This window comes from Cajanus cajan, chromosome 2 (assembly GCF_000230855.2).
Source record: "Cajanus cajan strain Asha chromosome 2, NIPB_CcT2T_4, whole genome shotgun sequence".
NCBI lineage: Eukaryota > Viridiplantae > Streptophyta > Magnoliopsida > Fabales > Fabaceae > Cajanus > Cajanus cajan.
In genome coordinates, this window is record NC_138518.1 from 73,152,921 (window position 1) to 73,169,276 (window position 16,356).

Consider the following 16,356-nt stretch of genomic DNA (forward strand, 5'->3'; position numbering starts at 1 on the left):
AAAATTTATGATTGTATTAAAAAATTGTTAATATCTTAAAATTAAAGTAAATATATGACAGATTAATATAACACTTCTTTATACTATTTAATGAAATGATTTATTTTTTGTTATAAAAAATATTATTAACAAAATTAAATTCAATGAAAGATTCTCGTGCAATGTAATTAAGTCAAGTAAATTTGATATAAAAAAATTAAATCTAAAAAATTATATTTAACGTGAAGTTACACATTATGACTTTTATATTAAACGTAAAACGTGAAAGCAAACACGCACTATATTTATCATATGAAAAAAGCACAAATTTTTGTTTTGAATGAAACCTGAGTCTTTAAGAAAAGTTTTGGTTTTAAATTTTGTAGATGACAAATATAATTAAGAAAAAATACTCGTAATAAATATCAAAACACCATTTCCTAGGTGCATGGTAGCTGCTGGTATTAGTCAATATCAACCTTTACTTTCTTGGTGTAATGTTTCACTGAACTTAGAGGACGTTTGGTTATACAATTTTTGGAAAATCACGTTTTACAAGAATCTTATTTTCAAAATGACAAACTAAAATAGAGAAATCAACATTTTTAATATCAACTTTTTTAAGAAGTAAAAACTTTTTACATACTAAGTTACTAACTATCTTTTTCAAGAATGGGTTGAAATAGCCTTGTCTTTTTTGTTTTTCTTCTTCTGAAAAAAAAATTATATATATAAATTAGAATATTAATATTTAACAATATTATTTTATAGATTATTATTTAGCAGTAAGGTTTTAAACTATTTTTTAACAACAGATTTTATAAAAAAAAAATCTTAACATTTTATCTCTATTAGTTTGTCATTTTTATTTTTATTTATAATTTTGAGTCGTGCAATTCACAATATAATTTTTTTATATAACAAAAAATTATAATAAATATCTAATTTTGAATATATAAACTATATTATATTATAACTACTCAATATTTTTATTATATAAATAATATTTTAAATTTATGATATATAATTTACATTACAATACAAGATTATTTTTTTTCTTAATATTTTAAAATTAAAAATAAATTTAAAAATAAAATAATATATTTAAAAGATAAAACATTAAAAATTAATTAAAAAAATGACTAAATTTTTTTTAACATAATTATTTTAATATACTGTGAGAATAGAAATAATGTTTAATATATATTTTTCTTTCAAAAACTGCATTCTGTTTTCCCACAGAATCTTAAGAAGGAAGACATTGAGAACCTGAATCGTATATATTACTGTGTGCGGTATATAAATATAGAGCATGGCAGTCAAAAGCATATAATATAAGAAACATAATGGTATCTTAAGAAGTAGTAAGCACAAGTAACCAGAAAATTAGCAAATGCTTATCTTCTCTCTCTTACATTTTTTTTAATTAATTGTTCATTGTAATCCCCGTCTTACATTTTTTAGCCACAAAAAAATTTAAGTTTATCAAACCTATACGACAATAGTATAAAATTATGTAGTGCGCAAAACACATACAGAGATATTGTAGATCCAATGTACAATACTATTTGATTTGAATGAACCAAACTGTTATTTCAACCACACACATAAATTTGTTTTGCAATTAACCTTTAGTTAAGATTTGTCTTTTTTCTTTATTTTTAACATAATATTCTAAAATCGATAATTAAGAATTAATATGTGCTAATAAAATTTAACTTTCATCGATGAAATATTATATTAATGATTAAGTTTTAACTTTTATACATAATATGACATTTAAAAATAAAAAAATCATGTAAATATAATCTATTAATAAAATAAATATTAATCTCTCTTTAAAATATATACAAACAATAATATTGTATAAAACAAAAATAATACACAGAATAACTAAGATGAATATTTTTTGAGCAGCAGTGGAGTCCTCTTGATGGTAGGGAAATGTGGGATGATATTTGTGTAGGGATGATTTGATTTGACGGTGGCATGATGAGATGATGTTGTTTGGCTGTTTGTTTGTCATGCGCTGATACCAAATGGAATTTATTTCCAGATATGCATTCTCCGCCAAGTCATAAAAATTAAAATAAATATCTTCTTCCTACTATGACGTGGTCGGAATTCACTTCCAGATATTTTTTCTTCTTCAAAATATCATCTCAGTGTTCCCCACGTTGACTCCATTCCCCTTCCCTTTCGCCCCTCCTTTTCCTCTCAAACTACCATTCTGCCACCTCTCTCGTTGCCCTAATATTTGCCTCTCACCAGGGCATTTCTGTCATAACACTCCCACATCTTTAATATTGTCAGAGAACCGAACTAGTTTTAGTTTGAGTTTGTGTTTATGTTTGTGTTTGTGTTTGTGTTTGTGCACACAAGAGAGAGAGAAAGAGAGAGACATGGCCATGGCTAAAGAGAAAGACGAGGTTCACAACACTGGCAAGCGGTTGAAATGCATGAGGAATCAACAGCAACAAGAAGATGAAGTTGTTGAAGAGGAAGACACTGAGCTTCCTCTCAAACCAGGATTGTTCTTCTACCCCACAACCCCCACTTCCTTTGTTGTTTCTGATGCTCTTGAACCCGATTTTCCGATCATATATGTTAACAAGGTCTTCGAAATCTCCACCGGATATCGTGCTGACGAGGCCCTTGGTCGCAACTGGTTAGTAAAAATTTTCTCCTTTTCTCTCTTCCCAATCTGGGGTTTCGCTGTTCCTTCAGATCTGTGCTCAAGTTCAGATTTTGGATGTTTTTCATTGTGTCGTTTAGTTGTCTGATGTAGGAAAGGTGTCCAGTGCAAAACTACATTTTACCTGAATTATGAAATTTTATTCCACTACCGCATTCTTCTTGTTTCTCAATTTTTGGTTTTATTTAAAAAAAAATGAAAAATAGAACTTTATATGGATTATCATCTCTTCGGCTAGTCCTTCAATTGCCTCTGAATAAGGTTTTGATCGGAGGATCTTAATTCAAGATGTGGCTTTTGTTTTTATGTAAATCTTTATTCCAGTTCATTTCTTATTTCTGTAAATTCCCCAGATTGATTTCCTTTATATATACTGATTTGAGTCATTTTTAGTAAAAAGTACTAATAATTGCTTGGAATTTATCTTGTTCCAGTCGGTTCTTACAGTATAGAGATCCACGAGCTCAGAGGCGGCACCCTTTGGTGGATCCTGTTGTTGTGTCTGAGATTAGAAGATGTCTTGAGGAAGGTGTTGAGTTCCAAGGCGAGCTTCTGAATTTCCGAAAGGATGGTACTCCTTTGGTGAACAGACTGAGGCTTGCACCAATTCATGATGATGATGGAACTGTGACACACGTAATAGGTATCCAACTCTTTTCTGAGGCAAACATAGATCTTAACCGTGTCTCGTATCCAGTTTTCAAAGAGACTTGCAATCAAGAGTTTGATAAGAGCGGTAAATATTCTACCAAGAGTGGACAATCATTGTACAGTCAGCACCAAGAGATGTGTGGCATTCTTCAGCTTTCTGATGAGGTCTTGGCTCACAACATTTTGTCACGCTTGACACCAAGGGATGTCGCATCCATTGGCTCTGTGTGCAGGAGGATTCGTCAATTAACGAAGAATGAGCATGTGAGGAAGATGGTATGTCAAAATGCTTGGGGCAAAGAAGTGACCGGCACATTGGAACTGATGACCAAGAAGTTAGGATGGGGCCGTCTGACTCGGGAGCTTACTACTCTCGAGGCTGTTTGTTGGAGGAAACTGACAGTTGGAGGCGCAGTGGAGCCTTCGCGCTGCAATTTCAGTGCTTGTGCTGCCGGTAACAGGCTTGTATTGTTTGGAGGTGAAGGAGTGGATATGCAGCCAATGGATGACACTTTTGTTCTAAATCTTGATGCTAAGAATCCAGAATGGCGCAGGGTTAGCGTGAAATCATCCCCACCGGGGCGGTGGGGCCACACGCTCTCATGCTTGAATGGTTCTTGGTTGGTGGTTTTTGGTGGATGTGGCAGGCAAGGACTGCTCAATGATGTGTTTGTGCTTGATTTGGATGCTCAACAGCCAACATGGAGGGAAGTCTGTGGCGGAACGCCGCCACTTCCTAGATCATGGCACAGCTCTTGCACAATTGAAGGGTCCAAATTGGTTGTCTCCGGCGGGTGCACCGATGCAGGTGTGCTTCTTAGCGACACATATTTGCTGGACCTCACCACAGATAATCCAACATGGAGGGAAATTCCAACTTCCTGGGCACCTCCTTCTAGGTTGGGACACTCTCTCTCAGTCTATGGGAGGACTAAGATTCTCATGTTTGGTGGACTTGCAAAGAGTGGACACTTGAGGCTAAGATCAGGTGAGGCTTATACAATTGACTTGGAAGATGAACAACCACAATGGAGGCAACTAGAGTATAGTGCATTCACAGGGTTGGCTAGTCAAAGTGCTGTAGTTCCTCCTCCTAGGCTGGACCATGTTGCTGTGAGCATGCCTTGTGGGAGGATCATTATATTTGGAGGTTCAATTGCTGGTCTTCACTCACCATCTCAGCTATTTCTGTTGGACCCTTCTGAAGAGAAACCATCGTGGAGGATCCTCAATGTTCCAGGGCAACCACCAAAATTTGCTTGGGGTCATAGCACTTGTGTGGTTGGAGGGACGAGGGTGTTGGTGTTGGGTGGACACACTGGGGAGGAATGGATACTCAATGAGTTGCATGAGTTGTGCTTGGCAAGTCGACAAGACTCTGACCTGTGAAGGGCATCTTCTCTCGAGACAAGATTTTGGTTGCAAAAAACAAAGGTTTTGGGTGGGTTTTCTTTCGCAGTTTGGTTTTGTATATGAACTATTATATGATTGTTATATGACATGACGTGTGTTTTACCAATGTTTTTGAATGTGATGTCATCTGGCTTATCTACCGTCTATGACACTAGGAAACAAATCTCTGTACATCAAAGAGTTAGGCTGTTGTATCATCCCTCATTTTCTTTTACAATTAGTTTTGTCAATAATTAATTCTTTTATTATTATGTTTTTATATCAACTCTGATTCAAACAAAAGGTTAATAATCATGACAAAAACAGCGGGTAGATGCGAAAAGAAATTCAAGGAAATATAATTATGTGGAATAAAAGTTAATAAACGCTCAAAGCCTATACAGTAAAGTATCGGAATTTATATATGGTACTTAATTTACAAATATGAGTTTCCATTTATTAGTGTACGGTGTCGAATACAGAAGTGAATTAATATCTTTAGAGACGTATAGTTTCAATGCGGCTGATTTCGGGTAATTTTTCAGCAATTAAATTACTTGCCTTTATAGATGTATACATTTCTGTTACGTTATTGAATAAATCTAAAAATTTATTCTATTTTTCAATTAGGTCCTATTTAATTATAAAATTTTGTAACCAAGTCTGAAAATATATAACGACTTCACAACACTTAGAATGCAAATGATTATATATATTTATTAATATAATATAGTTTACACGTGTAAAAAACATTTACAATACAGTTTACATGGCCATTATTCAAAAGTGTGTAATTTAACTTTGGATAAAATATATTTGAGTAAATGGTCAAATTAATTTCTCAAATAAGTAATGGATTGGTATTTTAAATATTTCTTATGAATTTTATTAAAATCAAGACTAAATTGAAAAGTATCATATAATTTAAGAGATTAGTTTAACCATTTACTTAAATATATTTTTAGTCCTTCAAAATATTTTAAAATGCTGATTTTAATCCGTATAAAATCTTAATGTTTGTAGATCTTGTATGTATTAAAAGTGATGTAATTTAGTCCTTTAATAAGAACTAGAAATATGTACTCTAAGATAAATGTATGAACTAAAAATATATTAAATTTATATAAGGTCTAAAATTAACAGCAAATTTGAGGGTTAAAATCGTATTTTGTCCTTTAATTTTTATTTCAATTGCAAAGGGTCACTCAGTAAAAGCATTTATTAAAACATTTAATAAAACTATGAAGACATATATGCTATCCATTTTTATCCTACTATCTGCTAAATTATCGCTATGCTATGCAAATGGTCACCTCGATTATAGTTGTGGCAAAGATTGTTAAACTTCGATGCCTCTAATCCAAGCTTGTTGACATATAGCAGAGACACAAAATTAAGTGACTAACAAAATGAGTCATTCAAAAATAATCAATATGGTCGAATAAACCAAACATTTTTAACCAACAACTAGTAAGTTACATAAAATCACAACATAGACCTCGGATGCTTTATATACTGGGCCAAAAGAATTACACGCAAGTGCGAATTCAACTTCTTGCCATAATCGTAGACTTTTCTGTTCGTGTTTGCTTAAAAAATAGAAGAAAAAATATAAAATCTATAACAAATCTTCCATGCAACGTCTGTTGCAAACTCTGGGATGTCATTATTTCCATGCCACGGAGTCAATATCATCCCTAGCTTGCTTGTATAATTCAAGCCTTTTAGCTATTTGATTTCTCCTTTCCATAAGGGCTGGGTCTTCATCTAACATAGCACCCAATTTCTCCTTCTGCATAATTAATAGCTCCCGCAATCAGTTATAATTACCACATAAAATTGCAATATACATGTGCTTCATTCAAATTCTATAAACCAACAAGCGAAACAAATCCCTAATATTGTGTCTCACAATCTTGCTTAAACACTCTTTACAAGGGAAGTACAGGCTTTCTATTGTGTTTTCCATAAAACCTTTGTTAATTTGCTTATTCATAGTAACTTCCACCAGACTTCCTGCATATGTATAGTAAAAAAACACAGCCACAGGGAGCCTAACAAACAGACTGTCCCCAAATTCAAAGCCAATATCTTTTCACGTTTGTATTTTTATCAATAATTTCAGAAACATAATCCAACAGTATAGTTATTACTTATTAGTTATATTCACCATATCCAGCATTTGTTACACGTACTTTATGATATTGACCAAAATAAATAATCATTTCGTAAGCTTACTATGATACTCGGACCAAGATTATAAAGTTTTCCATGGACATAATTTAAATATACGTAAATTCACACAAGCACAACGTAATTATAAAAAACCATACCTCCTTCCTCCCAACTTGAACGTAAAAGTGGTTTAACAATGATCTCTTCGCCTCTCTAACTTGACAATAAACCACGGCCTTTGGTATAGTATTCTTAAGGGTATCGCAAACCATATTGATATAGGAACTTACATTTGATCCTGTAACAAGGAACATTATATAATGTTTAACTATACAGATTTGTAAAAACAGTGTCGAAGCAAAATCTAAATTAAGTGAGATTATGACATTTAAATATAAACCCTCATTTAAAAAGAGATGCATAAGAATAGAACTTAAATGCATCTCACTCTTTATTTTATACGAACAAAAAAAATTTACACAAGATGTGAAAGAACAGGAATGTACACATTTCCCCCAAAAGTTTTAACTTTTTCAAACACAATTTTTAATATTTTAATGTAAATGAGGTTATATATATATATATTTTAGATGATTTATTTTTTTAATTGAAAACGAGACATGCTGGCCAAAGATTAGAGAAAAAAAAAAAAGTTCCCACATATTGCTCACAAACAAAATAACCTTTACTTTCAATAAAAGACAAGGTTTTAAATACTTCAATAAAATGACGGTTTCTAGAAGCTCGTCGAAACCAGTATTGAAGTCGTAGAATAAAAAATAATATACTTGTAAAAGTTACAATGTTATTTATACTTGTTGCGAAAGGGCTCAAAGAAAAATATGTACCAATTTTGCGCAGGTGATTGTCAGTATAACTGTCCATATTGGGGGGAGGTCCCGGAGGACCATTCCGATTTGGTGGTCCATTTGGATTCTTTTCTGGTTCAAAATGAATCTTCCTGAAAAATTCCACTGTTAGATAGCTAGACTCCATATCAACCAACCGTAGAACTGTCTTCCTGCTTTCATCTCGGAACTTTTCCAGAGCCTCATTTGCAGCAGTTGCTATATCACTTGAAAGTGTTGGAAATCTTTTTAGTTCCTACATGTCACGAAGTACCAACTGTAAGATTTAATTCTCCTCCCGAGGGTTTTTTCCCCATGCAAATTCACCTAAACTCCAAATCCTAAAGTTAATGTTCGGAAGGTACTATTCACATTTCACAGGCCAGGAACAGCACCTTACATCAGTAATTTAGCGCTGAGATGTAGTACTAATATCCTGCATTATTAGCCTTTGAACAAACACTATTTTTTTCACAGCCGAAACCCTAGATGTGAAATAAGAACAGGCACATCCAACTAGCATGTTGTTTATTTTGATATAATGACTTGTCTAAAAAGAGTTGAATCAAATTAAACATTGATTTACCTCAGTTTCTGCAATTGACTTCCGCACAAGTTCCTTTAAAACAAAGTGGACCTGTGGAATAGAAGAAAGCATGTAATTTATAAATGGAAAGAACAAAACCATTCCTTGTGGAGTGATTTTAATACAAAAAAAAGAAGAACAACAAACACTTATTACAGAAATGTAAATTAGGAAAACCATTCCTTGTGGAATAAATTCTCTTTATTTTATTTCAATAAGAAAAAGAAAAGGAAACACACAAGTTAAACACCCATTGTGTAATAGACTAAGACTGAAGCCATCAGGATTTCAGCATGGAAAATGATCTATGATTAGAAAAAGATTCAGAAAGCAAAAAGAATTCCGAAGTCATGCAATTTCAGTTTTAACAAGAGTCTAGGTTAGGGTTGATGAGGGAGAAAAAAAAGGAAACTATAGATCCATTCACCATAGCATGCTTAATAAAAAAAATAGAAAGAAATACAGTATCTGTATCTATGAAGGGCTTCTTGCATCTAAACATTAAACAATCAAGTATTTCATATTAATATCTGGTACTTCCATAAGACCAAGAACAGGATTGACAGACTAAAACAAAATATAATAAAGTCAAGAAGATTACAGCATCCACAGAGGCTTCAGCTGGGCCTTTGAAATATCCAATAGACCCTTCAATGAGTCTTCTATAACCCTGCTCTGGAGCAATTAGATGGGGCTGATACCCATCAGCTTCTGTGACAACTCTTTGGACATTTTTTAAGGAAAGATGGCGATCAAAAGGGAGCTTTTTTAAAGCAGCCGGTAATTGGTGATCAAAAACTCCATATATCCGGTCACCACCAGCACGTCTGAAATAGAAGTTATTTGGTTAATCAAATAGATTAACTTTCTAAAAAGGTTGACAACATACAAAATAAAAAATAAAAAAAGAGTTGAATAAATTTCATGTTATGAAAAATAAATAAATTAATTAATTTAAAATATATATATACACACACACACAAGAGAAGCTAATTCTAGAGCTCAACAACAGCACTTACCCTCCATCCAAGTGTTCTTTAAATACTTTGTCAAATGCACGACACATCTCTAAAATAGTGTATAGTTGGGCCTACATTAACAAGTAGCACCACTAAAAACACTCAGAAATAGTTTTTTCAAATCAAAGATTAATTTCAGCAAGGTTTCAGTTCTGACCCCTGAGTCCACAGCAATTGGCCTGCCAATACGGTCCAACTCAGCATTAAGCTCGTCAATAGTCTTATTGATTAAGGCAATAATACTAGGTATCTTCTGCCTGATAACTTGCTCCAAATGCTGTAGTCATAAAGACCAGTGAAAGAAAGAAAATCACTCACTCATAGGAAGAATCAGAAATCCGTTGTAACAAGTTTAGAAATATATAAAAAATGTAACTGAAAAACGATATTTGAATTAAATAGAAATTGGGAATGGGAATACCTGAGATAGAAGCTTGGCAAGATATTCTGAGCCCATTTTATGTGCCAAATGTCCATATTCAGGACTTGTCTCAAAATATTCACGTTCCTTCCTACGAGCAGCCATCATGTCAACATTTCTATTAATATCAGCTTGTGAACGGTTCACAATTCCAACCCATGGATGCTGCAGCCTGTATTGCCTTCCCTCAAGAACCTTCAGGATTCACATAAAATAACTTCCGTCATTTTGTAACTTGCACACAACAATAAACTATATATAATCACATTTAAATGAATGGAAATCAATTTAAGTAACAGAACACCAAAACAGAAGATGGTTGCAGTTTTTAAGAAATCGTACATCAACTGCATTGGTTCCTTTATCCATAAGGTCAAGTTTGGTAACAACACCAAATGTTCTTTCACCTGAAAAAATATAAAAGAGAAGTTTTTTTCTAAATGAATGCTGGCCAAGAAAGTATGAGAAAAAAGAGAATTGGAAGAAACAACAACTACCCTTCACATAAACAGCCATACCTGATGGGTCAACTTCTCTTGCCATTTTTATGGCATCTGACGTGGCAATATCTTGATTTGCAGGAGAGATAGCTAAGATAATGCAGTTTGGCTTCACAATCAAAGAACTCGATTAGATCATTTACGATAAACATCAAGGTAATTTAAGAACACACATAAACCACAAATTTGGCTGAAGTATATTAGAATTAGAAAGGTAGCTCAGTTTGCTTAAAATGGAATATATGAATCACAAGGTTAACAGTGGACGTTTGGTTGATTACAAGCAAATGGTGATGACAACTAATCCAAAAGCAAAATATTCTTATAAAAATGGATAAAAGCAATGTCTGGAAGGAAAATATTCTCGGGGAGAATGAATCCTTGCTTTCTACATTAACTGAGAAATGAGAAGGAACAAACAACACAAGTTTCTGGTGTAATAATACCCTAATAAAAGATATATTATTGATTAGCTGAAGGTGGTGTGTTATTTGAAGGGGTTCAAATTCAAAATACTATGAATTATATTTCTTCTTTAAATAACAGTGATTTAGACAAGTTCTTTATATCATGCTTGTTTAATAAAATTAAAATCATATCCAACTACTGCATTTTTCTCTTAATATCAAAAGTATAATTACCTTTTCAACATAAGACCGGACCATGTTTTCAATATCTTGAACAATACTCTCCTGTTGTCCCTCTGCAAAAGAAGCCAAAATTTTGTTCAGATTATGATGAGTCTTCTTAGAATACCTCTCAATTTGTATAAAGATACTGAGAAATGTGTTGAGGTTTACCTACTGCAACCTTTGTTAACCCAGGAAGATCTATGAGGGTTAAGTTTACAACTGCAGAAAAAGCCACATAAAATCATCATATATCTGACATGTCAAACCAAAATGTCATATAGAATGAGGGCATTAACTAAGTCTTTCGTATTCCCATTTCCCAACAAGGCAGGTAAGAGAGCCAATGTTCTTCAACCAAAAGAAATTAATTATGATTTCCAAAATTTTATGAATTGTGTAAGGCAGGTAACTTGAAGAAATAAAGCAGAAGATTAAGTCCTCCAAGTTCTGGAAGACAAGATTCGTTCAACTACTTTACAAAAATTAGCCTTACTTTAAATTAAAAGCCATCATTAGTCACCGCAATCAAATGTTCACTTGTGTGGAAATGCTAAGAAAGACATACTGCCATGTTGGACATCTTTAAAATTTCTTGTAAGTTCTCAATAAAAAATGCTATCAAGATTCATGTCATGTTATCAATGGATAAATAATACAAATACAAACCATTTGGAGAATAAATGCTTAGGTGAATTGGAATGTTAGAAATTTGTTTTGTCTTCCCAGTTATACGATCTGTTTCATCTGCTATTTCCTTCCTCACAGCAGCTGCATGAGCATCAAAGGAACGTTAGAGAGAACCCATTAATTGAGACATTACATTGTATAAACTCTAACTAACTGTTACTTGTTAGCCCCACACTGAACAATGGACACAGAGACAAACATTACAATAATAGCCTTTCATTTCAAACTATACATACTGCATAGCATACATCTCATCCACAACCATAGCCTCTATTTTCGTTTCAAAGCCATAGTACTATCAAAATTGTTTACACTTTTATTCACTCATTATTGCACATCTGGCTTAAACAGAAAAATAGGAAATTTTCGATAGAAAATTCATTTACCAAAGTCACTGAATCTCCTTCTCGGTAAGTGAAGAAACTCAGCATACTCGTGTGTCCCATCTTCCGTCTTGTGAAGTTGCAGCACTAGTGGCCTCCGTGTAACAATACCTTACAAAAAAATAAAAAATAAAAAAAAGTCAAAAAACCATTTATAAGAACAAAAATAACCATCCTCCACAGCCATGAAAAATAATAAACGTATGCGGACTTCCTGGAGTACAAACAGAACATTTTAAAAAAATAAAATAAAAATAAAAATATCGCGCCAAAACCTCTCAAAATCTTTTAAAACTCTTTTGCATCAAGCTGGCTGGTGTCTTATTTCACACTTAGACTTAGTAACCACTACTCAGCATGGTATCATTTGTTGTACACTACATCTATATTTACTACTAACGGGAATAGTCTTTATGAACTGCATTACTAAAGAGATCTCGTAAAATAACGAATAAAGCAGAACGCGGTAAGATAGAGATTGACAATCACCAGATCCACGAGGCAGAAAATCTCTTCCGACCACACTTTCTAGCACCGACGATTTCCCTGAACTCTGATATTCCACAAAACAAATTTAAAAAGAAAAAAAGAAAGAGTTAAAAAGCATTGTAGTTTAAATGGAGGTGGCGTTGGTTACCTGTCCACCGACGACGGCGACGGAGGGAAGAGCCTCCCAAAGCGACAAACCTTCGCCGCCGTGATCGCCCAAGACGGTGCAGGCTCGCTGGATCTTATTGATGAGACCGATCAAGCTCGTCATCGTCGCCATTTTGGATTCGGAAACTAGATCGGATGGGAGGAGAGGTTAGATGAAGGGAAGGAGATCTAATCTAATGACAGGTTTATGGTTTTAGATCAAACGCGCTTCCGAGGATGCAGAATCAACGTGCATCCAAAGAGACGGGAGTGCGAACGGGAAAACCAACATCAACAGAGATGAAACAACCAAACGGTTCTTTATTTCATGTGATGGGGCAAATGGTCACTTCACACGTTCGAACAAGTTAGTTCTAAAGTCTTTTTTTGAAGACTACTACTGTGACGCGACATTGACACCCTCCCAATAAATAAGCTGTGTTTTCTTGTCATAACAAAATTACTTATTTAGTCTTAAAATTTAAGTGGTGAAAGCAAAACGGGCTGGCCCGCTGTGGTTTGATCAGGCCCAACAAAGGAGAAATGGGCTTGAAGCCCATTTTCCATGCTCTGTTTCGTCCGTCCTTATGCTCTCGTTCATCTTGTAGCATGTACGAGACTGTTGAAACGAACGTAACCACCGTTGTAGCCTTTGTTTGAGCTTCACTTCACCTCAATCAATGGTCACAAGAAGAAAGCTCCTAAATTTGTTATCAACACTAACCCTAAACGCATCTCAGCCACTTCTTCCGCAGCGCGCCGATGCATTTCAGCACTTTGCCAAAACCCTTAGGGTTTACGGAACCGAAGCATCGAAGCTTCCGGAATACGAGATGCCGTCGGTGACGTGGGGCGTGATCCAAGGCCGCAAGGAGAAGCTCGTTTCGCGTGTAATCATCTTCGATTACCTCAAGGGTTTGGGAATCATCCCCGACGAGTTGCACGACCTCGAACTTCCCTCCACCGTCGATGTCATGCGCGAGCGCGTCGAGTTTCTCCAGAAATTAGGTCTAACCGTCGACGACATTAACAATTACCCTCTAATGTTAGGGTGTAGTGTCAGAAAAAACATGATTCCTGTTTTGGGGTACTTGGAAAAAATTGGGATCGCAAGGCCCAAGCTTGGGGAGTTTGTTAAGAATTACCCGCAGGTGTTGCATGCTAGTGTCATTGTTGAGCTTGCTCCGGTTGTTAAGTTCCTCAGGGGGCTTGATGTAGAGAAAGATGATATTGGGTATGTGTTGCAGAAATACCCTGAACTTCTAGGGTTCAAGCTTGAGGGTACTATGAGCACTTCAGTGGCTTATCTTGTTAGTATTGGTGTGAACCCTAGAGATATTGGTCCAATGGTCACTCAGTATCCTTATTTATTAGGGATGAGAGTTGGGACTGTCATAAAGCCGATGATTGATTACTTGGTTAATTTGGGGCTGCCAAAGAAGGTTTTGGCTAGGATGTTGGAGAAGAGAGCTTATATTCTTGGCTATGATCTTGAGGAAACTGTGAAGCCAAATGTGGAGTGTTTGATTAGTTTTGGTGTGAGGAGGGAGTGTTTGGCTTCGGTTATCGCCCAATATCCGCAGATTCTCGGGCTGCCTCTTAAGGCTAAGTTGTCATCACAGCAGTACTTTTTCAGTTTGAAACTTAAGGTTGAGCCTGAAGGGTTTGCGCGTGTGGTGGAGAAGATGCCACAGGTGGTTAGCCTTCACCAACACGTGATTATGAAGCCGGTTGAGTTCCTCATTGGAAGGACGATACCAGCGCAGGACGTGGCAAGTATGGTGATCAAGTGTCCTCAGTTGATGGCACTGAGAGTTGAGCTCATGAAGAACAGCTGTTACTTCTTCAAGAGTGAGATGGGGAGGCCCTTGAAAGAGCTTGTGGAATTTCCAGAGTACTTTACTTATAGTTTAGAGTCCAGGATCAAACCTAGATACCAGAGGCTGAAGAGTAAAGGGATAAGGTGTTCGTTGAATTGGATGCTGAATTGTAGCGATCAGAGGTTTGAAGAGAGGTTGCAGGGTCACTACATTGAAACTGAAAGTGTAGGTCCGAGGTTCTGTATGGGAGGAAAACTAGAGCTACCGGGGAATGACATAGTGTCAGATGAGGAAGATGACAGTGATGATGAAGTGTTATACAGACGAACTGTTTCTCTTTAGCTCAATAATTTTTTATTTTTGCGACAGTTAGTGAAAGTGAAACCATTGCAAAACTGCCATCAATTGGAGGATTAATTTTGTCTATTTTGTCCCCAGTTGTACTATTATTGCATTTGTATTGCCAATAGATGACATGTCAACTTTTCAATAAATTTGTTATGTATAATATCTTTGGAGACGGAGTAAAGTCTGAAACAATGATATTTTTCCCCGGAACATCTATGCAAATTATGTTGCTTGTTTCCTTCATTATGTAGTGATAAACTAATAGTGCCACAAAGACAGGATTTTGAAGTCTGTTAATGGTATCTTTGGAAACATGGTGGATCACGTTGAGAAAACCATGGTAGCCTCGAAGCTACTCTCTAGCATGGTGGAAAGATGTAGTGTGACACCGTGGTTTCCTTGAATCACCGCTGAACCAAACACACCAAGTTGGAAGAGTTGATTTGTTTGAAAAGCGCCAAACCATGGATTAAGCAACAGCATGTAATAGGGAAGCTTTCTACTTAAGAAATGAGAGTTTGTTTTCTTGTAATTGCCACTGATTGTTTCTTTTATATATACTGATTTGGCTCATTTTTAGGGGGAAAAAAGTCCCAATAATTGCTTTCAAATTTATTTTGCTTTAGTTGGTTCTTTCAGTATATAGATCCTCGAACTCAGAGGTGGCATCCTTTGGTGGATCCTTTTGTTGTGTCTGAGATTAGAAGATGATAGGATGGACCTACAGGCCCGAAAAAGATAAAATTAAGTTGTTGAAAAATTTTATTAGACGTATTAGATTATTTTAATCATATGAAATTTGGTTGTTAACTTGTTATTGTATTTTCCTTTTATTCCCTAAAGCCAGATGACACTTGCAGGTCATTATTCTATTGTTGGTACTAATTAGGTTATGTAAGTGTATTCTCCCTGGCCTATCATAATCAAAGATTTGAAAATAGTTGATTTCTGTGTTTAAAGTGGTGCTACTTGTTTATGTATGCCCAACTATACACTATTTTAGAGATGTGTTGTGCATTTGACAAAGTATTTAAAGAACACCTGGATGAAGGGTAAGTGCTGTCGATGAGCTCTAGAATTAGCTTCTTGTATACTCACATTTTCGTTTCATTACAAAGGAATTTTATGCAACTCTTTTTTTCTTCGTTATGGTGTCAACCTTTTAGAAAGTTAATCTATTTGATTAAGCAACTAACTTCAATTTCAGACATCCTGGTGGGGACCGGATATATGGAGTTTTTTTATCACCTTTTACCGGCTGCTATGAAAAAACTCCCTTTCGATCACCATCTTTCCTTAAAAAATGCCCGGAGAATTGTCACTGAAGCTGATGAGTATTGACCCCATCTAATTCCTCCAGAGCAGGGTTATGGAAGACTTATTTAAGGGTCTATCAGCTATCTCAAAGGCCCAGTTGAAGCCTTTGTGGGTGCTGTCATCTCTTTTATTTTGTTATATTATTATATTTTGTTTTAGTCTGTTATCCTTTCCCTTGTTCTGATGAAATTAATATGAAATACTTGATTGTTTAGACATGAGATGTCCTTCACAGATATTCTATTGCCTTTTTTTTTAAATGATGCT

The 16,356-nt window shown here is 35.0% G+C and overlaps 3 protein-coding genes across 3 annotated transcripts; 2 read left to right on the forward strand and 1 right to left on the reverse strand.

The window, feature by feature from the left end:
- The first annotated feature begins 2,255 nt into the window (after positions 1–2,255).
- Positions 2,256–4,997, forward strand: FKF1 (flavin-binding, kelch repeat, f box 1). The gene is made up of 2 exons (XM_020366249.3): positions 2,256–2,647; positions 3,109–4,997. Exons 1-2 carry the CDS (start codon positions 2,382–2,384, stop codon positions 4,712–4,714), a joined length of 1,872 nt encoding a protein of 623 aa, XP_020221838.1. The 5' UTR covers positions 2,256–2,381; the 3' UTR covers positions 4,715–4,997.
- Positions 4,998–6,110: 1,113 nt separating this feature from the next.
- On the reverse strand, positions 6,111–12,996 carry LOC109803952 (phragmoplastin DRP1C). Its single transcript, XM_020365657.3, has 16 exons — positions 12,606–12,996; positions 12,458–12,521; positions 11,972–12,079; positions 11,565–11,666; positions 11,067–11,117; positions 10,908–10,969; positions 10,285–10,375; positions 10,109–10,173; positions 9,767–9,961; positions 9,503–9,622; positions 9,346–9,416; positions 8,928–9,153; positions 8,327–8,377; positions 7,741–7,996; positions 7,051–7,190; positions 6,111–6,509 (listed from the first exon to the last, which is right to left on the reverse strand). Exons 1-16 carry the CDS (start codon positions 12,735–12,737, stop codon positions 6,384–6,386), a joined length of 1,860 nt encoding a protein of 619 aa, XP_020221246.1. The 5' UTR covers positions 12,738–12,996; the 3' UTR covers positions 6,111–6,383.
- A 188-nt stretch (positions 12,997–13,184) lies between these two features.
- On the forward strand, positions 13,185–15,015 carry LOC109803571 (Mitochondrial transcription termination factor family protein). The gene has a single exon (XM_020365202.3). The coding sequence runs from the start codon at positions 13,285–13,287 to the stop codon at positions 14,764–14,766; it is 1,482 nt and encodes a 493-aa protein (XP_020220791.1). The 5' UTR covers positions 13,185–13,284; the 3' UTR covers positions 14,767–15,015.
- Positions 15,016–16,356: the final 1,341 nt, after the last annotated feature.